The sequence below is a fragment of the Myotis brandtii genome, unplaced genomic scaffold (assembly GCF_000412655.1).
Source record: "Myotis brandtii unplaced genomic scaffold, ASM41265v1 scaffold165, whole genome shotgun sequence".
NCBI classification, from domain to species: domain Eukaryota; kingdom Metazoa; phylum Chordata; class Mammalia; order Chiroptera; family Vespertilionidae; genus Myotis; species Myotis brandtii.
The window spans coordinates 1,447,593-1,471,444 of NW_005356042.1; the positions used below are offsets into that span (position 1 = coordinate 1,447,593).

Here is a 23,852-nt window from a genome sequence, read left to right on the forward strand (position 1 = left end):
TTAATCAAAACCAATTTTATTATTTAAAGAACAGCTTTTCATCAGGGATACCTAGATGGGATCCCCAGATGGCAGAACAATATTTACATGCGGGTCAGGAAGGGGAGTCTCAGGTAGTCCCAGGGCTGAGTGGGCCCGCCACTGTGGAAGACAGGACCCTGGAGGGAAGGTCTCCTTGGACTTGTGGGCTGGGCCCAAGAAGAAAAAAGTTCCATCCCAGGCCCCGGGTGGATCCCACCATGTGGGGCTGAGGCCACCTAGATTAACTCGGGCCCTGGAGGCGTCTGCAGCAAGGAGAGGTCAGGTCAGAGTTGAGTCACCATGCCGCTGGCTTCGGAGTGAGTCTGGGGAGACAATTGGGGCCTTCTGAGGTCTGAGAGGCTTCCCTGAAAGTCCCACAACTAGCCTCCTCTTCCAAGAAGCCCTTTGAAATCCCTGTTCCACAGGGTGCCTCTTCTAGGCCTGAGCAAAGGTCTCCAGAAAACCCTGCCTCCCTTTCCCCAATGAGAGTCCCAGACTTTCGTATCCTCTGGCCCCATCTGGGCCCAACTTTCACCTTTATGGCCTGGAAGATCCACTCCCGGAAGTCACTGACTTTGGTGTAGACGCCTGGCTTCTGGGCCAGGGCACAGCCAGTGCCCCAGCTCACAATGCCACAGAGCCGCCAACGTGGGGTCCGAGAGATGCTGTCCTCACACACGAAGGGGCCACCACTGTCACCCTGGGGGGGGGGCAGGGGAGGCAAGGCTGGAGGTGCTTTCGGATGGCCATGGGCTGTGGTCACGGAGTCATCTGGCCCTGAGGTAGGAGCCTGACCACCCACTGCCCTGTGTCTCCATCTCTAGAGTGGCAGGGTCAGGGGCTGTCCCCCACAATCCCTCACCTGGCAGGCATCAATGCCACCCTCATGGTAGCCAGCACAGAACATCTTGGGCTTGATCTGGTTCCCATAGAAGTCAGGACCGTTGCAGACATCGTTGCTGATTATGGGGACTCGGGCCTCCTGGAGTACCCCAGCCTGTTGGCCTGGGGGTGTGCGGGCAAGGCTGGGGAGAGCTGGTGAGCATGCACACCCTCCTCCCCTCCTGGTGCCCACCCCAGGCTCCTGTGTCCCTATGGCCCAGGGCCAAGAGGCACCAAACCTGCCAGACTGCCCTTCCCCCCGGCCCAGGTCAGTCTCCCTATTGGCGGCTTCCCAGGCAGAGGGTGGGACTCACCGTAGTACTGCGTGTTGCCCCAGCCAGTCACCGTACAAATCTTGCCATCCACCAGGGCCTGGCCGGCAGCTGGGAGGCACACGGGCTGGATGTATTCTGTGAGAGAGACCACGCTGGTCCAGCCCTACCTGGAACCAGCGTCTGTCCAGCTGCCTCCAGTGCCCCTGACACACCCTTTCCTCTGTTCTTTAAAGCAGCTACAGCAGCAGTTGCTGTCTCCTGAGAGCTCACTCGGTATCAGGCACCTTCCCGTGTCAGTTCCTTGCATCTCCATCAGCCCAGGGAGGAGGAGGACTCTTACCCCATTTCACAGAAGGGGGGACAAGGCCAAGGCACTTGTTCAAAGTCTCACAATGACTGGCAAAGACAGAATTTGAACCCAGATTGCCCAATTCTCAGGCCCGTGTTCTTTTTTTCCCCTCGTTCATTTTTTAATGTTTTTATTTATTTATTTTTAGAGAGAGAGGAAGGGAAAGAGAGAAACATCAATGATGATAGAGAAACATTGATCGGCTGCCTCCTACACACCCCCTACTGCGGATTGAGCCCGCAACCCAGGCATGTGCCCTGACTGGGAATCAAACCTGCGAACTTTGGTGCACGGGACGCTCAACCAACTGAGCTACACTGGCCAGGACTCATAGTCACCCTTTTAATCATGTCAATAATCCTAGGAAGTCCTTTTTACGGAGGAGGGAAACTGAAGCACAGAAAGGTAAAGCCACAGGCCCCAGATCACGCAGCTGGCAAGGACCTGCATCCGACGTTGCAGCTGTGACCCCTCAGCCATGTTTTTTAAACCCAAGCCACTCCCACCCCATCCCCTGTGCCTCACGGACACTTCCTTACGTCAGTGCTGTCAACCCCTCACTCTTTTCACTACAGAGGAGACTTTATTTTGTTCTAAGGGGGAAAAGAACATGTATCACTCCCTTAAATGGAAAACCAGTATCATGAATCATTAAAAAGAAAATAACCATAAAAATAAGTATAATGCAAACCACAAAATGGTCCTGGCTTCCCTGGCACACAGCCTGGGGGTTGCAGGCTGATTCCAGTGCCAGGAGGCCTGGGCTCAAATCTCTGCCATTTGCCAGCTGTGGGAATCTGAGACATTATTTACCTTCTCTCTGTTGGGACCTCTCCCCGGGTGGAAAACAGGATGATTAAAGGACCCCCCACCCTAACTGGTTTGGCTCTGTGGCTAGAGCCTCGGCCTGCGGACTGAAGGGTCCCAGGTTCAATTCCAGTCAAGGACATGTACCTTGGTTGTGGGCACATCCCCAGTAGGGGGTGTGCAGGAGGCAGCTGATCGATGTTTCTAACTATCCCTCTCCCTTCCTCTCTGTAAAAAAAATCAATAAAATATATTTTAAAAAATGGTGGGAGATTTATTAAAAAAATAATAATTTTTTTTAAAAAAGGACCCACCCTCCCAGGCTGCGGTGAGAACTAAATGAGCTTGTGCACAGGACCCGGAGAACAGGGCCTGACACAGAGAAGGCGCCGTGCAAGTGTTCGTGTTCATTCCTCTCATCACTGCATCACTTTATTGAACTATTTCACTATTACTATCTGACTGGTGCCTGTTGGAGGCCCATCACCACCACCATGGTTTTTATTATTATTACACACGATGGCCTGCTGAAAGCTGAAGCCCAAGGCCTACCCTCAGCCCGCCAGGCAGCCTGGAGAAGTGTCAGAGACACCCTGTCCCCACGTGAGTCCTCCTCATTGGGAGCAAGGAAATGCCCTGGAGAGCTGCAGGGGGAATGACTCTTAGCTGCCTGATTCATCCATATATTTAAAACATTATCTTCATTTCATTTGATTGGGGTTTTTTTTGGTAAAAAATGTTTTTGATATATAATTCATATACCACACAATTCACCCACTTAGGATGCACAAGTCAATGGTTTTTAGTGGGTTCACAGATGTTGAGTAGCATGCGGGGCACTAGGAAGGTACATCCAGCACCACAATCAGTTTTAGGACATTTTCATCACCCCCAAAGAAACCCTGTGTCCTTAGCTGTCACCCCTAACCTCCCCACCCCCATCCCTGCCACCACGAATCTGCTTTCTTTCTCTATAGAGGTACCTATTCTGGACAGAAACATATAAACGGAATCACATAGTGACCTTTTGGTCCGACTTCTTTCTTAGCAGAATGTTTTCAAGGGTCGGCCATTGCATATCACAGAAATGTTTGTTCTTTTCTATGGCCAAATAGTATTCTATTGTATGGATTGGCCACGTTTTTATCCATTTGTCAGAGGACAGACATGGTCGTTTCCACCTGTTGACCAGTGCGAACAGTGCTGCTGTGAATGCATGTGTACAAGCTCCTGTGTGGACACGCGTTTTCATTTCTTTGGGGCGTCCTACAGGAGTGGAATCGCTGGGTCGCGTGGCAACTCCATGTTTCACTTTCTGAGGAACTGCCAGACTTTACAAAGCGGCCGCACTAGCCATTCCTACTTGGTGGGCACCCACTTGTGTCCCTCAAGAGCATTTCCCTTGTCACCATGGACTCCTAGGCCCCTGGTCCCTCCTCTCACCTCACGGCCTCAGGAGTCCCCAGGCCAGGGCTCAGACTTACCTGTAAGGGGCAGGGGGCTGGAGAGGTGGACCAGAGCGATATCATTACTGTTCTCCTCACTGTTGGGATCCCGAAAGGGGAGATAGCCCCTGTGGTAGATTACTGCCTGAACCCCCATCTGCAGGCCGTGGGGTGAGGCCTGGGCAACAGCTCCGGCAAACACACTCCATCGTGACAGGACCCGGTTCCGCCTACCAGGGAACAGGAGGGGAGGGTGGCAGCCTGCCTGGGAACAGCCCCCCCACCTCACTGCCCCCGCTACCCTCCTCGGTGCCATGGGGGTCACTTACTCAGGGAAGCAGTGGGCGGCTGTCAGCACCCAGTCTCCGGAGAGCAGGGACCCACCACAGAGGTGCGCTCCATCATAGCGAAGACTGACTTGCCATGGCCACTTGCCCAGGCTGGTGTCCTGGCCTCCCACAATGCGGTCTACGGGCAGCTTCCTACGGCCACAGTCTGTGAGAGAGGCGAGTCAGGGGGAGTGGGGGCCTGGAAGCCCTCAGGGCCAGCCCTGCCCCAGGAGGTCTGAGAGGACACGACCTGGTCCTTGGAGGACCTAAGAGGATATGGCCTGCTTGGGTTTGTCCGATGGGACAAGGCCCTGCCCTGGGAAACCTGAAGGGGACATGGACCCATCCTTGGGGGACATGGTCCTACCCTGGTCTCAGGAAGAGGGTTCTGAGCGTCAGGATCTCACCTTGGCAGATGGTAGCCAGGAAGCGGCCCCTGGGACAGTCACTGTAAGAAAGACAGGGACGGGGACAGAGAGAAACAGAAAGAGGCCAGTTCAGACAGAGAAGGAAAGTGAGGAAGAGCAGGTAGGAGCGCCTTGGGAGCTGCGGGGCCAGGGTGTGTGCCCCCACCTGCCCACTGCCCTCCTCACCACACGGAGATGACCTCAAGCAGCCTCCGGGCGTAGGGCAGCCTTCCCTCGTCCACACAGAAGAAGCCTGACGTGCCGTTGGCACCCGCTGTCCGCACATCCAGCTCCGAGTGGGCCAGTGCCCTGGGCAGGGCAGGGGTCAGGCCTGCTCCTCCCACCCTCCCACTGCCACCCCTCCAAGGGGCACCCCAGTACCTGAGGAAGCCCATCTCCTCACAGCTGAGTCCCGCCACCCTGGCATTGGAGCGCGAAGAGCACAGCAGCCGCCACGTCCCCTCCGTCTCGTCAAAGACTGTGAGCCGAGTGTCTGCTGGGCTGACCTGCACTGCAGGGAGACAGGACGGCCACACGCTCGCCTCCTGCCCAGCCTTCCTGGCTGTGCTCCGCCATGTGTTCTAGTCCGAGTCCCAGCAGGGCTGATCAGAGTGCCCCATGCCCCCCACACTCCTGTGTCCAGAAGAGCACGTGACAAATTAGACCCAGGAACAGCCGCCCTGGGACTTTGGCTGGCCCTGCTGGGAGCAGGGAAGCGCCTCTTTCCACAGGACTTCCTAAGCTGGCTGTTCACGCGCTGTAAGTCTGGGACTTTGCTGGGACATTTGGAAAAAGGGAAACTGTTTCAACCAGTCCCCCAGGGGAATGGTGTGTGAGGCTGCACGTGCTGAGGCCATCTTTGCCCACATGAAGGGACAAATAAGCCAACATAGAGGAAAGCCAAGAGATTTCTGCGAATAGTTTTAAGCTCCTGATGGAGCCAGGCTTGAAGAACCCCCAGGAGTGGTTGAGTTAATCATTCCCTTTTTTCATTTAGCCAGTTTATTTTTTTTCTTCTGTCTTTTGCCATCTGAAGACCCTTGACTAATACATCAAATTGCCAAAATATTTAAAGACATCCTATAGTCTTAAATTTAAAAAAAGAGGAAAGGATAGCTATCTTTCCTGTAGGACTTGTCAGAGCCTTGAGTATATTAAAGTGCATAATTCTCCAAGCAGAGGATGTAGTATTCATTCATTCACTCATTCATTCACCAAACTAAGCTTTAACTAGACTCATACTTCATGCTTCGTCCTAGAGGGGCGATGCTAGGCACACAAAGATGACTAAGACAGCCCTCACCAAGCCAAAGTCTGGGGTGAGGGAGATAACAATAAACGCCACCCAACCAGGCACATCCTCACACGGAGACGAGGCAGGGCAGGGACACACAGGAGGGCTGAGCAGCGCCTGGGCGGATTCCTCCTGCCTGGTGCTGGTGGTATTGAAAGCTGATGTCCTCTCAGCTCCTCATAGGCCGCTCCCCACACATGGCCAGAGGACCCTTGTTCACCCCTAAGCCAGGCCACAGCCCTTAGTCATATTTATTTACCTGCCCCACTCAGTACATGCCGGCTCTAGTTTAGGCAGTGAACAAATCAGACAAAACCCCTGCTCTGTGGCATTCAAAGGCCAATAGGTGAGATGGATAAGGAAAGGTACCGATAAGGAAAATAGATCATGTGTCACCAAAGAAGGGGCCAGGGAGACAAATCAAGCTTTGACAGAGTCAGGGTGCTGGTGTGAGCAGTGAGGCTGCGATTTTCAATAGCTGGGAAGGAAAGCTTCCTGAGAAGTGGTAAGGGAACAAAGACCTGAAGGAAGTGAGAAAGAGAGTTGTGAAGAAAAGTGAGGGGACAGAAAACTAGGCCAAGGGAAGGGAATGCAAGTGCAAAGATTCTCAGGCTGGGGGTGGGGGCTGAGGAATAGCAAGGAGGCTGGAGCAAAGTGAGCGAGGGGAAGATGAGGCAGGAGACGGACTGGATCAACGCTAGGGACTTTGCTTTTACCCGGAGTGAGGTGCTCCTGGGAGGATCTGAGCCAGGAGGGCTCTGACCTGCCTAGGGTTCACAGGCTCCCTCTGGCTGTGTGTGGAGAACAGGGCGGGGGGGGCGGGGGGAGCAGGAGAGAGAGGTGGCTGTGATGTCCAGAAGGGAGAGGATGGAGGCTGGGCCAGGGTGGAGCACTGGAGGGGGAGAAGAGTTTAGATTTTGGACAGATTTTACAGGTGGAGCCCGCAGGGTTTGGGGACAATTGGATTAAGGAAAGAGAGGGGTCAAGGGCAATTCCAAGGTGTTTGGCCTGAGCCCCTTGAAGGACTAAGCTGCCACTGACAGGGATGGGGAAAGCGGGAGGTAGGTTTGGGGGAAGATCAGCTGTGGGCCTCTCCTTTTCTCCTGCCTCCACATGACGGCTGTTCTGAGAGCACATTCTGGGACCCCGATTCTGGTGAAAGTCACTTTCGCAACCTGTCAGGGAAAACCCAGTGAGACCACACCAAGCTGAGCAGTCTTCCCCAAGCCCCACAGATCTGGGCAAGGACTTCCAGGGAGAACCCTGTCCTGCTGAGGACCTACTGTGCACCAGCGCGATGCTACATGCTCTCCGTCACTGTGCCCGAGGCCACAAAGGTCATCCCCATTTTCCAGATGGGTGAGGGGAAGCTTGGGGAGGCGGGGTGACTTGCCCCGCATCGCCAAATGAGGCAGAGAGGATATGTACTCAGGCCCCAGTGACTCCAAACCCCAAGCTTTTAACGTTGCCCTACACAGCCTCTTAGGCAACTTCCCCTCGTAAGGGTGAAACAATAATAGCGCAGAAATAATCATACTGACTACGTTTCCTGGGGTTGTCCATGGGCTGGCCCCATGCTATGTGTCATATTCTCTCCCATACCATCCCGGGAGGTAGAGACCATTTCTATGCCCATCTTACAGAGGAAGAAACAGCCTCTGAAAGCCTGGGTGGGGGGCAGGGGGGAGGGAGGGCTGGAGGTGGTTAATGGGGGGAAAAAGGGACATATGTAATACTTTCAACAAAAAAGATTTAAAAATAAAAATAAATAATTTTTAAAAGGAAAAGAAACAGCCTCAGAAAGAATGTATTTTTCCAGGGGCCTAAAAACTGGCAGAGCCAGGATTTCAAACCAGGCCTGCTGACCTGCATACCCCCTGCTCCTTCTGTGGGTCTAACAGAGACCTTTTCGTGTCCCCACCCCAAATACACTCACCCACAGCCCAGACTAAGAGCTTCCTGGCTAATAAGAAAAGATGAAATGCTGCCATTTGCAACAACATGAATGGATCTTGAGAATGTCATGCTGACTGAAATAAGTCAGAGTCAAGAACCATATGATTTCACTCATATGTGGGATATAAAACTAAAAGCAACAAATGAACAGACAAGATAAACAAACAAAAACTCACAGACACAGACAATATGGTAGTTACCAGAGGAAGGGGGTTGGGGGGCAAGTAAAGGGCAAAGGGGGTCAAATATATGGTGACGGAGGAAGATTTGCCTTTGGGTGATGAACACATGCTGCAATATACAGATCATCTTTCATAGAAATGCACACTTGAAGTCTATAACCAATGTCATCCCAATATATTTAATTAAAAAAAAATTTTTTAAAGGCTTTTCCTGGCTTGCTTGCTTGCTTTAATCATGGCCCCTTGCTCTGGGGTTGGGCAGGGGGTTCCTGGCACCTCTGTTGGGTGGTACCCACCACCCCCTGAGTTCCAAGACCAAGACTTGGATTTGAAATACCAAGTGGGGTGGAGTAAATTCTTACTTTGAAATAAGTGCTCCAGAAATGTGATTTCCAAAAAGCATGAGGTCTTAGGAAAACATCACATTATGATTGTGTTTTAGGGAAGGTGGAGGGGGAAGAAATATAAAATGCCTTATAATTTAGAAGAGTTCAGTGGCCTTATTTTGTGCCACTCTTTCTCTCACTTTTAAATTCTTTATTCTCATTTGTATTATTTTAGTCAATGCAAAGTGTGTTCTGGGTCACCTTGTTTGCTTACCAAATCGTCTGATATATTTACAAGTGTGACAACCCCAGAAAAATGAGGCAAGGGTATAGTTTTATTTTTTTGTGGGGATGTTTTGTTTGGTTTTTGTTTTGTAATTTCCCAACACTTTTTGAAAACCCCAAGTATAGCTGAAGGGCAAGGGTGCTGGCACTGGCCTGAGCTGGTCAGAACTGTGGCCTGTTACCTCCCGTTCAGTGAAGCCCAGGACAAGTTAGTTCATCTTAGCGGTTTGTATTTGTGCTCATTCGTTAAGCAAAGATTTCCTGCCCTAGCCAGTTTGGCTCATTGGATAGAGCGTTCGACTGCAGACCAAAGGGTCCTGGGTTCGAGTCTGGTCAAGGGCACATATCTAGGTTGCAGGTTTCTCCCTAGGTTGCAGGCTTCTCCCCGATCCAGGCCCTGGTCGGGGCACATGCAGGAGGCAAACTCTCCCTCTCTCTTCTACTCTCTAAACAATCAGTGGGAAAATATCCTCAAGTAAGGATTAAAAATAAATAAATTCCTGAGCATCCACCATGTTCAGGACACTGTCTGGGGCAGTAAAAAAAAAAAAATGCCCTGCCCTCCTAAAATTCTCCAGGAGTAAATAATCCACTGTGAGTGTGAGGAGCGTTTTACCCGGGCAGCAGGATGGCCATGGGCTTGGGGAACATGTGGTCTGGGAGTGCCAGAAGGCCTTGCTCAGGGAAGTTAAAGCCAATGTTTACCTAGTTGGCTGAGAGCCAAGCCCTGCCTGGATCATTATGTCCTCTAATTCTCACCCCGAGCTTACAGATGAAAACATGGAGACTCTGCCAGGGCCCCCACTTGGCAGTGACACTGCAGAACCCTGAAACCTGCCTCTAGGTATGAGCTGGAAAGAGGTGGGTGAACAAAGGCTACAGTGCCAGGAGGGTCCTTCAAGGGTGTGAGAGTGCCAGGGGCAAGTGTGAAGTGAGGGCGTAGAAAGCCCTCGCTGAGAACCCAATGGTGGTGGGGAGCCATGGAGGGACTTGGCAGGGGCATGATCCCTCTGCCCTGCCCCTGATGGGACATGTGGTCTTGGGCAAGTCAGTGCACTTCAATGGCCTCAGTTTCCCCACTTGGGGTGATGAAAATAGCTCCAGCTTCACCAGGCTATTGTGCAAGGGCCACCGCCAGGGCCTGTGTGAGCATATGTGAGCCCTCACTATGGCAGCTCCCGTTTCTTGAGGAGCCATAGCACGTAGAGGTTCTGCATAAGAGCTGAATCCAGCGGCCGGGTTCCAGACCCCAGAGCTTACTAGCTCTGTGACCTGCAGCATATCGCCTGGCCTTTGTGTGCCTCAGTTTCCCCATATTAAAATGGGCTGTTGTGAGGATTTAATGAATGGACACCTGTAGAGCCAAGGCCTGTGCCTGGCACATGTAAGTGCTGCTATGACGACTAGCACTGATGTTGGCTTCCCTTGTCTGGATTTTCATTTCTTCTCTTAATGTGAGCTGAGTCCTTTATGGAAGTAGATGAGGCGCATGGGAGTGAAAAAGATATCCCATCACCCAACTTCCCCTTCCTTCCTGCTGTCCTGGACCACGAGAAGGCAGCTTGGAGTTGGCATTTTGGGCAGTTCATTCATTCATTCCACAATGAGCTTCTGTGCCTGTTAGCAGTGTGGTCGTTCTCTCCTGCAGACACATCGCTATCAGGCAAGTCTAAGAGCTACTCCTGGTCCCATCACTGACCAGCTGTGTGTCCTCACTTTCCACATCTGTGAATGGAGGTAATAGGAGCTACCTTCTAGGGGAGCTAGAAGAGCTCGCTGGTTTCACACAGTGCCTCTCAGACATGTTTTGTCTACGCTCTGCAGTAAAAAACAAAACAGCCGAAACCGGTTTGGCTCAGTGGATAGAGCGTCGGCCTGCGGACTGAAAGGTCCCAGGTTCGATTCCGGTCAAGGGCATGTACCTGGGTTGCGGGCACTTCCCCAGTTGGGGATGTGCAGGAGGCAGCTGATCGATGTTTCTCTCTCATCAATGTTTCTGACTCTCTGTCTCTCTCCCTTCCTCTCTGTGAAGAATCAATAAAATATATATTAAAAAAAAAAAAAAGAGCAGTAGCATATTTAAAAAAAAAAAACAACAAAAAAACAAAAAAAACCAGCTTTCCATCGTGATGTGGCCTTGAACTTAAGTTTTCTGAGGCAAACCATGCCATGGCTCTGAGCCTCAGTTTCCCCATCTTTAAAATGGAGAGAATAACAGTCCCACCCTCATAAAACCAAAATAAAAGATTAGCAAGAGTTTTCTTACTGAGACTCATTCGAATATTTTTTAGTCTCATCTACTTCATACGTTTTAAAATCCGATTTTCCACTCACTGATTTAATTTTATGATACATTAATGGGTAACACATTTAGAGTCTGGAAAACACTGGGTTAGACGAGTGAATTGCTTTCAGCAGCACCTGGTCCAGACAAGCACTCAGCACGAGTGCATTCATCCCAACCCCCTCCACGGAGCTCCCCCAGCACAGGTTCCTCCAGGCGCCCCAGAGGGCCCTGCTTTACTCACCCGGATACAGTGGCTTCTGATCACTCCTGAGTAGAACGGTCACTGCAGAGAAGGCAGAGGTGAGGGCAGGTAGGCTGGGGCCGCAGGGGCAGGGGAGGGTAGAGGTGCAGGGGGCCGCTCTCACCAATGGCCCAGGACGCTGCCCCGATGCCTGTCAGGAGCAGCAGGGTCCCTGCAGTGAGAGCTGCTACCTTGGATCCAGAACAGCATGGCACAGTCCGGCCACCTGCAACAGAGACCATGCTGGGGCCACTGCCAGGCCATCCTCATCAGGGTGGGGTCTGGGCGTAGGGCCAGCTCGGTCTCCCCCACATGTCGGAGCCTACCAGGCCCAGTTGGCAGGGCTGCCTCTCCCCTGCAGCGAGGACGGCCAGGTGTCCAGCTCCTCAAGGGTTGCAGCTGGGAAGGGGAGTGGCTGGGACAGCTGCCACCCTCGCTGCCTGCACTCCTGGCATTTCTCCTCCCCCAGTGACGCTGCTTTTAGCTCCGTCATCGTCATCACGTTGGGACATCTCTTCCTGGACCTCTCACTTCTGCTAACTTCCCCAGACGTTCTTGGAGCCTCTTGGGGGCTGTGACGCCTGACCTTTGCCCTCTTGGCAGCTTTCTTCCCTGCTGTTTGGCATTCCCTCACTGCCTCATTTCTCTCTAATGTTCCAGACCCTCTGTCCCTGGGTACCAGACTTTCCCCACAGGACCCAGCTCCAACGTCAAGTTTGCCCCTGGAGGTTAAGAACTTAAGTTTGAAAACTTGCCAGCCTCACTTATAAATACTAACCTTCCCCACTCTTAGCTGAGACCTTGGACAGGTGACATCACCTCTTTGAGCCTCAGTTTCCTCACCTATTTAATGGGCATCCACCTAGTACTCACCTCTATAAATAATACTTTTAAATAATAAAGTTCTTTTAAATAATAATAGCCAAACTTTTTATCAGATGCTTATTATGCTCCAAGTACTGCTCTGAATGCATTAATTTATTCAGTCCTTATCTCAGTTATGAGTCCCATTTTTCATATAGGGGAAACTGAGGCCCAGAGAAGAATCACATGCCTGAAGTGACTCCGCTAGCAAGAGTCGGTGCTGGGTCCTGAACCCTGGGAAGATTTGGAGCTGGGGCTCAAATGTATAACCACTAAGCAATGCTACCTCTCCCTGTACATAGTCCCTGGCATATAGCAAGTTCTCAAAAAGTGCCTTTCAATCATTAAAGCAGTGTGGCCCTGGCAACTCCCTTCATCTCTGTGGGCCTCAGTCTTCTCATTGGTAAAATGGAGCCTTATTCATTCATTGTCCCATTGAGCAGCTGCTGTGTACTGGGTACCATTCTAGGCTCTAGGGACACATCTCAAAACAAGATGGATGAGATGCTGGCCATGGGGCTCACATTCTCATGTGTGTAAGGTGAGGGGGGAGTAAACAAGTAGACAATAAATGAACTTGATAATTTCCAGTTGTGGCAAAGACTATAAAGAAATAATGCATGTTGGGGCAGCAGGGTGCTAAAGGAGAGCCTTCCTAATAAGTGATTTTTAAAAAAATACAGGTTTGTGTTGTTTTTTTTTTTATTGATGAGACGGGGGGGGAGAGGGATAGAGAGATAGAAACATCAATGAGAGAGAAAGCTCATTGATCAGCTGCCTCATGCACGCCCCATACTGGGAATTGAGCCTGCAACCCAGGCATATGCCCTGACCAGGAATCAAACCAGTAACCTCTTGGTTCATGGGTCGATGCTCAACCACTGAGCCACACAGCCCGGCCCTAATAAGTGACTTTTGAGCTAAGACCTGAAGGGTGAGGCCAGCCATGCAAAGATCTTAAGGAAGAATACTGTGGGCAGAGGGAACAGCATAGTCAAAGGCCTTGAGGCAAGAATAAGCATGATCTGTTAGAGGGCAAGAGAGACCACTGATATGGCCAGAATGGCATGCACTTGGGGAAGACAGTGGAACCAAAGCTGGGGCCAGCCAGGGAGGCCTGGGACCTGAGGAGAAGATGGATTTTATTCCTTGTACAGCAGGGCCCCTGGGGATTAAAAGCCAACCCCTTTGCTAGGCATTTCAGACGGAACAACGAGAAAAGGCTGCTGAAAGCCTTCAGCTGGGCCTGGCATGTGCCTTACTGCCCTTGGCATCTGCAAGGCACTCCCAGGGCTACAAGAGACCTCGTTCTCTCATCTGTGGCATGGTCGTCTGGCCAATAGGCACAGGGCCAGCCAAGCACCCGGAACAGAGCGGGAAGTGGTTCAGGACCTTCCTGGGATGGGCCACTGTCTGGGTGTCTTAAGAATTTGAAGCCCAGCATTCTCGTCAGGCACGAGAGAACACTCCCTCCCTCCAAAGAGGCCCAGCTGGCAGACCTCGCCATGTCTCAGGAGGGCCTCCCAGACCCACTCCCAACTCTGTACCCAAGCACTGTCCTGGTTCTGGTGGGCGGTCCTGGCTCCTTTGTTTTCAGCCGCGCTCTGCTGTGCCTGCTAAGGCAGGAAGCTGCCACCCATGTCTCCGAGGGCGAGAGGAAGAGACTCCTTCCACGCCCTCTGGTTCAGGGGACTCGAGCAACCCCCAAACAGGTGCCTCTGGCGGACGGCAGCGCCCTCGCTCTGAGAGAGGGCCATCCTTGTCGTGATGCGATGGGAGCCACAGGCCTTTGAGACCAGTGAGCAGCCCCCCGCCCCCGCCCCTTCACCCAGAGGCTCCGCTCTGCTCTCCTGCAGGGCACCTCCTTCTGCCCCCACCGTTTGTCTGTAAAACCCTCACAAGTGACGTCTCTGGCTCCTTGTCTCTGAGACTCCACTCAGCTGACGGCTTCATGTCTCAGTCCCCCTCAGACCCAACTTCAGCTTCCTGAATGGAAGGCCCCTCATTTAAATTCCGGGACACCCAGGCCTTTCCTTCTCCTTCTCCAACAGTGCCTTCTCCATCTCCTGACCTAGTTATCTCTGAAATCTGGAATTCACCGAGCAGGCCATGGTCCTCCCCGCGCCTCCCTCATGCCTCCTCACTTCCAAGTCTGTCTCACCCGCCTCCACAGCCTGTTTCCCTTTTCTGTCCTGGGCTGGGACTCTCCTGCAGATTAGGGTCCTGCAGCCTCTTAGACGTCCCCTCCTGGAATCCTCTAGGCCTTTCACACCTCAGGTCCCACACTGGCCTCCATGTCTCCCCAAACCCCCAGGTCCCATCTGCGGCCCTCATCCTCAGGCCTGCCCCTCCGCTGCAGGGCACCCCCTCCCGTCAGAGCTGGCAGGTCCCCAGCTTGCAGGCCTCCTGAATGTCTCCTGTCCACCTTCTCCTTCCCTGCCCCTGACTCAGGCTCCCCCTCTGGTCCAGCCTCTACATGGAAGCTTGGGGGCTCTTCCTAAATATCAAACCCAACCTGTCGTCACTTTCCCTAGAACTCTCCGTGACTCCCCAATGTTCCACAGGACATAGTCCAAGGCCTCAGCCCTGTGGCGCCAGCAACCCTAGCACATAAGCACGGCTGTTAGAGATTTGAGAGTTGAACATATATTCCCCCTAACCTGAGAGCCCTTCCAAAAAAAAACTGAAACCACAGAACTTACAGATATAAGTTAGAAAAGAGAAACAATGAATAACAGACAGCGCCATCTTGTGGAGAGACCCAGCACACCCAGGCATCTGCCTGTCCCTCCTCAAAAACAGTGCAAAACAGACCTCATCACCCTCTCAGCTCCATTTCAACTTTACTCCCAGGAATACCCAAAGCAGCCACGTGCCACCGCGCCCCCAGCAGTCTGTTACTTGCTAGGCCAGTGGTCGGCAAACTGATTATCAGTCAACAGAGCCAAATATCAACAGTACAACGATTGAAATTTCTTTTGAGAGCCAAATTTTTTAAACGTAAACTATATAGGTAGGTACATTGTTATTAACTTAATTAGGGTACTCCTAAGGCTTAGGAAGAGCCTCACTCAAGGGGCCAAAGAGCCGCATGTGGCTCTCGAGCCGCAGTTTGCCGACCACGAAGCTAGGCTGTTCCCTCTGCCTGGCATACCCTGCTACTCCCTCCTCATGATGAGTGTCAACTCAGATATCACCTCCTCCAAGGCTGAGTCCCCAGGAGCACCAAGACCCTCGAGTTGGGCCTCACACAAAGCCGAGCAGCCACGGCAGCAGCAATGGCTCTCAACCCGCATGCCAACGCACGGTCCTGTCCTGCAGATCCTCAAGTCTTTGCAACTGTACGTGAGGAAGGTACCATTGTTATCCCCACCCTGGCTTATGGGTGAGGAAAAGAGGCCCAGAGAGGTGCAGCCACCCACCCCAAGTCACCCAGCAAGTAAGCACAGCACCACAACCTTTCAGCATCTGTGTCCAGGTTTGACCACACCCTCCAGCCAGACTCCCCCCGAAGACAGGGCCTCAGCTGAGGATGCATTGGAGCCCACTGTGCCTCAGTTCTCTCTGTACCCAGACCTGTCCCTGTCCATCCTTCCCAATGTCGTCTGCAAAACAGAGATGATACCCATGCACACCTCACAAGGTGGTATGAGTATTGAAATGCAGGGAGTGCCTCCTCCTGAGCCCCTGGAAGCTTGGCCGCACTCTGGCCATCGCTGAATGGTTGGGTCTGAGTGGCTAACGGTACTGAGACCCAAGGAGGCCAGGGATTCACACTGATCATTGCAGACGACATACTCAGCACTTCCTGCATTAAATACTCGCACCACCCTGTGAGGTGTGCGTGAGTACCATCTCCATTTTACAGATGAAGAAACTGAGGCCCAGAGAGTTAGGCATACTGCTTGCTCAGGGCCTTAAAGCTAGAAAGCACTACTGCCTAGGACGGAACCCAGCTAGCCTGGTTCCAGGAGGAAGAGAGGGAGTCCGCCAGCTCGAGGGCGGGGAGGAAAAGCCGCCCCTCCTGGCCCCAGCTGGCCCCACGTGTGGAGAAGGGTGACATATCCAGGCGTGGGGAGCCCTGGCTGGGGGCTGCCAAGAGCCCTTGAGTGCCAGCCACTCGGCAGTGGCTTCTTCCCATCGCCCTGGAGTAGTTTCTCTGCTATTTCTCCCTCTCCTTCCATCCTGCCAGGTCCAAAGTCCTCCCTCTGCCCTTTCGCCCACAATGCCAGGCGGCAGGAGGAATGTCTGAATTGGTGGGGGTCTCAGATCCCTGGGATTCCAAGTCGGCTGACCTCTGTCATGAGCTTTGGTTAACAGCGTACATCTCACACGCTAAGCCCCCGCCGTCATCTTGCTCCCAACCTCACGCCCTGCCCTGCTGCTGTCCCTGCTCCCAACAACCTCATGTGGCATTAGGATCCATGCTTGACCCAGGGGGGAAATTGAAGTCCAGAAAAATGATGTCACGTGCACAAGATCATACAACAAAAGAGTGGCAGAAGCAGGTTCAAACTCAGGCCCAAAGGTTCAACTCCAGAGTCTGTATCCTTAACCGTCACAGCCAGTCTCCCCACCATAGCCCCAAAGGAAGGAGAGGCCCAGGGCCAGCTGAGGAATTGCTGGGAGGTGAGGGGAAACTGAGGCAAGGAGCCGGAAGGTCATGCGGGGTAGCAGGTGGGAAGGTGGTGGCACAGACTCACAGAACATGTGGTTAATAGTTAATCAGGTGAAGGCTTCAGAGGGGGTGGGGATGGGCCCAGGAGGAGTGCCAGAGAGAGGGGGCTCCAAGGGGGTGGAGGGCTGGGAAGAAAGCACAGAGGGAGGGGCGTCAGGCAGAGCTAAAGCTGGGGCTCAGGGAAAGGGGGACTCACCCTCCTTCTCCGCCATGTCACAGCCTCTTGTTAATGATTCCCCGGCTGACCTCCTGGGCCGGGGCAGGACCTGTGGGGAGATGAACGGAAAGGCAGGGCCTGGGGAGCCCAGCCCAGCTCCAGTGCCCCCAGTCCCAGGCGCCCATCCAGGGAGGCTGGAGGACCTGGGCCCTGGCCAGAGCACGCCGTGATCACGGACGCAGATTAGGCCGGGTTCAAGGATGGGGTCAGTGTCTGACCGGTGGCCAGGGAGACACCTTGATGTGCAGGCTGGGGGGTCCCATGTCTGAGCCTGGAGGACAGCGGACTGAGGGTCTCAATTCCTAGGCAGAGTGGGGGCCTGAAACCCTGGGCCCTAGGGAAAGATGGTTTTGGGGGCCAGGACTCCGTGGTATGAGGTTGGAGGGCTGGAGGGGCAGGACACCTAGTTCTGAGGGAGAAGGAGACTGGGGCCCGATCTCTGAATCTGAAGAAGGGGGTGCTGCTCCAAGGCCCTTGGAGAGAAGTCAGAGAGCCCACTCCTGGGGTCCCTGGGAGTCCCTCAATCGGGAGGGGAGCATTAGGCTGGGTGGGAGTGAGGGGACCCTGGCCTGGCGACTGGAACTGAGGGCCCTGGTCCTTACCCTGGGGTCCGGCCGGTGGGGGCGAAGCTGAGAGATGGTGCCAGTTGCGGGTCAGTCTCCAGGCCTGGGCAGGAGCATGGTGGCCCCGCAGCGGCGGCCAGGAGGCAGAGGCAGCGGCGTGGGGCCTGCTAGGCCTGGCTGCCTCACCTGAGGAGGAGGGGGCTGGGCAGGAGGCGGGGAAAGGGGTGTGGAGGGGCGGGCAAAGGGATTGGCAGCGCCAGAGGCCACCTGGCTGGTGGGGCAGGGTTTGCAGGGGCTGGACCAGGGGAGCCCAGCCACCTGCCTCCCTCCAGCCTGAGGGGTGGGCCCAGGTGTGCCAGTCAGGGGAGGTGGGAGTAGGGGCCGGTTTGGTCTGGGGACATGGGTTTGGGGAGACAGAGCAGGCTGGGGGTGCTTACGAAGACTAAAGAATGGGGATATGCATTAGAGGGAGTCAGACAGAGTGCCCCAACTGCCCTGCTCCCTCTCCTGCCTCCTGCCCAGCCCCCGCCCTACCCCAGCTCAGGCCTAACTCAGTCCCTGTCCACCCCGGCCCCTTGCAACACCCCCTGTCCAGCTCCTGAACAAGGTAGTCCCTGTCCCTGCCCCAGACCCCTCCCCAGACTCCTCCCCCGCCCCAACTCTTGCTCCAGCCTCTGACCCTTCCCAAGTCCCCTGCCCAGCCCGTCTGCTTTGCCCTGCTTATACATACACCCCCCCCCCCCCCCCCCCCCCCCCCCCCCCTTCCTACAAGTCACGGGGGCTGGTTTGCTTTGGCAGCCTCTCTGCTGCCTGCAGCAATGACCTCTGGAGCCTGTAGAGTCCTAGGTAGGGGGAAGGGGGCTTGGCCCGGAAAAGGCAGCACTGAGTGCTGAGGCCCAAGCCAAGTGGCCGGAAGTGACCAATGGCAAATACACACTGTCACACTAGTGGTCAAGAGTGACCCACGTCACACCCCAGGTCCAGATAAACAGCCAGACACCTGACTGTGGACAGCCACATAAACACAGACCACAGCTCTCACCCGGCTAGGCTGTCCTCGCACAATCAGACCCACCTGCTCACCCCACTCAGCCACCGCCTCCCACAGGGGACATGCTAGTGTAGACTTGGTGCTGCTCAGCCCCTCGTCTCTCTCCCCTCTCTCTCCTTCCCCCTCTCCAACTCCCACCACTCCAGAGAGACCCACACTGCTGAGGAATGAGTGAAGAAATGAAATGGAATCACTATAGTCGGGCTGTTAAATTTCTAAAGTCAGTTAGGTTAAGGTATAAGGAAACGATTCTATTTTTGCTTTGACTACACTTGGAACTAGAACTTTTGAACTTTTCAGCTGTGCATCAATGGCTGGGGATAGAAACCCTATAGATCGCCCTCTGAAGAACTTAGGGAAGAATGTTCATGTATCCAGACCCCTGACATCTGATCACAACTTCAGACCCATTCAGAAGCCAAGAATGCAGAACTGATTTTTCCCCTCAAGAATGTACTTTTTACTATAAGAACTCTCAATTTTCATCTCTTCTTGGGAACACGCTGGGTATTACACGATAGTGTTTGTTTGCAAACCCCAAGACCCTTGAATACTTTGCCGTTTTTAATTTTAACAAAGCCTCCTGATTCATTTATGCTGAATGAACCAGGACCGCCCGCGCTGCCTCCTTGGCTCCCTCCCAGTCCCCCTCCCACTCATGGTGACTGCTGAGCTAATGACACCCCAAGTCCCACATTCATCAAGTACTAAGTGGCTGCACTTGCTGGGCTTCCAGGCAGGCACTGAGCCTGAGACACTGCACCCGCCTGCTCCTTCCCCATCCTTTTCCCTGAATGTGTGTAGGGAGGGCAGGTCCCAGGGAAAACTGAGGCTCTTGGATTTGGGGGTGGGGTGTAGAGGGCGACTGGGTTCACGAGAGAGACTAGAAATCAAGTCCAAGAATCTTTATTTCACGAACAAAACTACTTGTGTAAAGAGAGACGAGGCTGTCTGGACCACTTTCTAAGTGGCCACAATCCAAGGCTGGTGAGAGAGGGTGGGCTGGGCAAGAGTGCATCACAGGAGAGGAGACCCCAGGTCCAGCCAGAGGAAGCAGGAGGGGGAATGTCGGTGAGGGCTGAAGAGGGTTCCAGAACCCCCTGCGCAAAACTGTTCTGGCCTTCACGACCCCGCTGGGCAGGGAGGGGCTGGGCCCCATAGTGCGTGTCTGAGCGGCCAATGTGTGCAAATCAGCAAGAAGGAGGGGTGCGGAGCCGCTGACCCCCTCACCACCCCCCCCCCAAAAAAAACAGGCAGCAGAAGCAGGGGTGGCGGCAGCGGCAGTATTGCTTTAGCCATCATGCATGGCGAGAGTGGGCAAGTGGGCGGGAGGAAGAAGGCTGGATTAAGGGTGTGAGCTAAGCCACCTGTCCCTCCCACCCTAGCAGCTCCGCTGGCAGGACTCTGAGGCTGTGGAGGCCCAGGAATGGCCAACCCCCATTGGGGGCAGGCTTTGCCCGGAAGTTCCCCATTAGGGCTGGCTCTTCCTTGAGGAGCCCAGGGCCTAAAGGTGAGGGAGAAACAGGATCAGGGACCTAGTGAACTGACCCCCTCCCAGACTTACCAGCCCCTGCCCACACAGCCACCTTACCAGGGCTATTCAGCCACCTGGACACCCGTGCAGTTCTCTTTGCTTTCTGAGGTGATGGCCAGGTATTCCGAACTGTGGGAGCAAAGGCCAGGTGGACAGTGACCCCCTCATCAGGCTGGCCCACCGCCAGGAGACTGAGGAGGGTTTGGTCTCTGCCCCAGGAGCACAGGGCTCCGGAGTTAGAGAAAGGAGGGGCGACAGGCTGGACTCCTAGTGACCCACAAGAAGTCCAGGCTGGAGTCTGGAGTCCTGAGTCTGAGGCAGGAAAGGACTGGGGGCTCAAACTCCTGGGTCCTGGGGAAGAAAGAGGCTGGGGCCTGGACTCCTATATCTTTGGGGGACAGTATGCTGGGCCTGAACCCTGAGTCCTAAAAGAAGTAGGGCTGAGAGTATGAGAGAGGAGGGGGCTGGGACCTTCTCCCATCTCTGATAACAAATGTCCCCCTCTAGGGACAACTGGCAGATGGTGCCCGGGGTTGCTCCCCTTCCCTCCCCACTTAACTCCTGCTCCCCTCTGGGTGTCCTGGGGGTCCTGGGTTGCCTCCCCCCTCCTCACTGACCCCACTTACGCATTTTCTTGCGCAGCAGCCTCTGTGGCAGCAGCGATCTTCTTGTAACAATAAACCATCTCAGCCACAAGCCATATGGTTAATACCACGATGAGCACATACATCATGATCTCAGACACGATGGACGCCATGTCTCTGTTGGCTGCAGGGGCCAGGCAGGATGAAGTGGTAGCTGAGGCCAGGCTCAGGAGGCATGGCCACCTGAGTTCCTCAAGCTTGTGTGCCAGCTGGGACAGTGGCTCGACCTCCCTGGGCCTGGTCTGCACATGACAATGTGCGGCTTCCCTAGTGTCATCACTGTTACTGTGGCTCGTCACCAGCTGTGATGGGCTGCAGGATCACCTCATCCTGCTCCCTGTGTAACTCGAGGGTGCATCTGTGTCAGTCAGGTGGCTGGAGGTGCCCAAGAGCTATAGCTCTGCAACCAGAAGGCTCGGGTTTAAATGCAGGCTCTGCCACTTGCCAGCTGTGTGACCTTGGCAAGTGACTCAACCTCTCTGGGTCTCAGTTTCCCCATCTGTAAAAAGTTGATCATCCTATCTCCTTCATGAGAGTGATGTAGAATTAAAAAGGCTTTAAAAAGTCGTAGACTAGTGCTTAACATATAGATGTCAATAAATGTGTTCTATTATTAATATTATTACTGTTATTATTGGGGCAGTACAGCATAGTACTTAAGAGCACGGGCTCTAGGGCCAAACTGTCAGGGCTTTGCCTCTTAGTAGCTGTGTGACCTTAGGCAAGTGACTCTCCCCCTCTGGGCCTTGATTCCCTCTCTGTAAAATGAGGACGATAATTCTCGTGCCTTCTCACAGGGCTGCTGGGAAGAGAAAATGGCAGTTAACATCCCTCAGGTGCTTGGCTGCACTCACAGACACACTGTCTAAGCATTGGCTACTGCGCTGTTTTCCGGAAACCCTCTGTCCTTCCACAGCACTGGCTCCTTTCATCGAGCCTAAATTTAAACTGTAACAGGAGTGCACTTAGCCAGGGGACGAGAGTTGAAGGCCACTGTGGCATCCTGGGCCAGATTCCGCAGGTGTCTGCATCCCCAGCCCCTCCTCTGGCTGGCCAGGATCTCATCTTCCCCCCACTGGGCCCATGCGGTCTTCCTCCCTGTCAGTGCGCACTTCCTGCTGCTCACCCGCACAGATGGCACTGATGCTTTCTGGGCCAGAGCGAGGGAGGATACAGGGCCGGATGCTTCTCCCCTACTTCCCCACAGGAGGAGGTGGGGACAGGGTTTCACACTTCATTCATTCATTCATTCATTCACTCAAAGGATCTCATGAATGCATCTCATGCAGTGAATATGTGCTCTCAGCCAGGCTCTGTGCTTTGGTCTTCATCTGAGCATCTCCCTGACTCTTCAAAACAACGCCAAAGGTAGAGACAGTTCCGGTTTCCCATGTCAACTGACCTCAGGAAGCAGGCTGAGTTGACTGATATATGTTCAATACAGCTCACATCACCAGAATTCTCAACCCTGCTCCTGGAACTCAATGCCCAAATGGATTTAAGTAATTCCGTACCTCCTGCTCTTCCAATCTGATGAGGACAGTGACAGACACGGCTCTATATCTCATTTTCCAGACAAGGATACCGAGGTCCAGAGAGGGGAAGGTGCTGAGCAAGAATGCACAGCCAGGACTGGACTCGGCGCCAGGACTCAACCCCGACTATAACTGACTGCCGGGTCTGAGCTCCTGTCTGCTCTGTAAAGCTTCCACCGCCAAAGAAAGACTTGGTAATAGCTGCTGTACGGAGAGTGCAGCCTCCATCGACCCACGCAGACATCTCAGACGGAGGACCATCGTTCTCCCTCGTTACAGATGAGAAAGTGAGGCACAGGGTCATAGAGAGGCTCAGAGGCACCTTCTCTGGGGAGATCTTTGATATCTTCAAAAACCCCAAATCTTACAAGAGCTTCCCCTGCGTGTCCACACTGCTCTACCTCAAGACATTCTTCACTCACACCGGGCACATCTGAGGAAAGAGTGAAGAATCAACTGAAATCACTGTGCTCAAGCTGCTAAATTACCAAAATCAAGTAGGTGGAGGCAGAGGAAATGATTCTACTCCTGATTCAGCTAGCCTGGAAACGTAAACTTTTGAACTAATGCTCACGTGTCCAGACCTACTACATCCATTATCCAGACCACTAGACACCTGGGAAATCACATCTCGGGTTAATCCAGAGGCTTAGGAGGTAGGACTGATTTTTCTCATGAATGCACTTCTTACTGTGAGAGCTCTTAGCTTTTCTTTCTTCTTCAGAACACTCTGGGTATTGTCTAGTTGTGTTTCCAGTTTGCAAACCTGAAGACTTTTAAATAAACTTGATCATTTATTTCTAGCCAAAGACTCCTGATTCACTTACACTTGGCTGATATATCAAAATAGAATTAGCCCTCTTCTCCCATCTGCCAACCCCACTCCCTGTGGGGGCCGCAGATGCCTCCTACCAGCTTCTGTACCTCTGCCAAGCCAGTGAAGGTCTCACCACCAACACCCACTGCCCCTCCTTTAGAAATGACTCAGTTCATTCCTTAGCAGTTATTACCAGGAAGCAACGTAGGCTGATAGGTAATGTTGAAACTGCAGGAAGAGAGTAACTAAAATAAAAAAGAATATGGCCCAGCCAGTGTGGCTCAGTGGTTGAGCATCGACCTATGAACCAGAAGGCCATGGTTTGATTCCCGGTCAGGACACATGCCCAGGTTGTGGGCATGATCCCCAACAGGGGGCGTGCAGGAGACAGCTGATCAATGATTCTCTCTCATTATTGATGTTTCTACCTCTCTCTCTCTCCCTTCCTCTCTAAAACCAATAAAAATATATTTTAAAAAAAGAACAAACTAACATGAAACTTTCAACAGTTTCTACACACAGACACCAAAATAAATAAATAAATAAATAAATAAATAAATAAATAAATAAAGGATATGGCATGGCCAACAATGCTAATAATACAATAATATTATGGGTAGTAAAATACTATCATGTGATGAGTAAGGTTAAAAATACTACAATATGCTCTAGCTGGTTTGGCTCAGTGGATAGAGTGTTGGCCTGTGGACTGAAGTGTCCTGGGTTCGATTCTGGTCAAGGGCACATACCTCAGTTGCAGGCTCAATCCCTGGCCCTGGTCAGGATGCAGGAGGCAACCAATCAATGTGTCTCACATTGATGTTTCTCTCTCTGTCTCTCCCTCTCCCTTCCACTCTCTCTAA

The 23,852-nt window shown here is 53.1% G+C and overlaps 2 protein-coding genes across 3 annotated transcripts in view; both read right to left on the bottom strand.

Annotated features, from left to right (window-relative positions):
• HPN (hepsin) lies at positions 1 to 18,195 on the bottom strand. The gene is made up of 14 exons (XM_005862467.2): positions 18,178 to 18,195; positions 17,448 to 17,594; positions 16,825 to 16,894; positions 11,211 to 11,312; positions 11,087 to 11,128; positions 4,897 to 5,026; positions 4,702 to 4,824; positions 4,516 to 4,556; positions 4,109 to 4,274; positions 3,819 to 4,009; positions 1,218 to 1,313; positions 884 to 1,026; positions 557 to 721; positions 1 to 344 (listed from the first exon to the last, which is right to left on the bottom strand). The coding sequence occupies exons 3-14, from the start codon at positions 16,838 to 16,840 to the stop codon at positions 306 to 308; spliced, it is 1,254 nt and encodes a 417-aa protein (XP_005862529.1). The 5' UTR covers positions 16,841 to 16,894; positions 17,448 to 17,594; positions 18,178 to 18,195; the 3' UTR covers positions 1 to 305.
• SCN1B (sodium channel, voltage gated, type I beta subunit) overlaps positions 17,508 to 23,852 on the bottom strand; it is an 11,746-nt gene continuing 5,401 nt past the window's right edge. The window contains exons 4-6 of one of the 2 annotated variants that reach the window (XM_014536600.1): positions 20,620 to 20,761; positions 20,051 to 20,122; positions 17,508 to 17,594 (exon numbers count right to left, since the gene is read on the bottom strand). In XM_014536600.1, the coding sequence (XP_014392086.1) occupies positions 20,056 to 20,122; positions 20,620 to 20,761 (209 nt within the window). In that variant the 3' untranslated portion in view covers positions 17,508 to 17,594; positions 20,051 to 20,055. Of the gene's footprint in view, positions 17,595 to 19,349; positions 19,964 to 20,050; positions 20,123 to 20,619; positions 20,762 to 23,852 lie in introns of those variants that run through there. The other variant, XM_014536599.1, reaches the window with a different exon arrangement.

Excerpts from the sequence above, each read along its gene's own strand:
- HPN (XM_005862467.2), bottom strand. Across the intron at positions 1,314-3,818 it reads CAGCCCCCTGCCCCTTACAG|AATACATCCAGCCCGTGTGC; the intron begins GTAAGTCTGAGC and ends TCTCTCTCACAG. Across the intron at positions 722-883 it reads GTGGCATTGATGCCTGCCAG|GGTGACAGTGGTGGCCCCTT; the intron begins GTGAGGGATTGT and ends CCCCCCCCCCAG.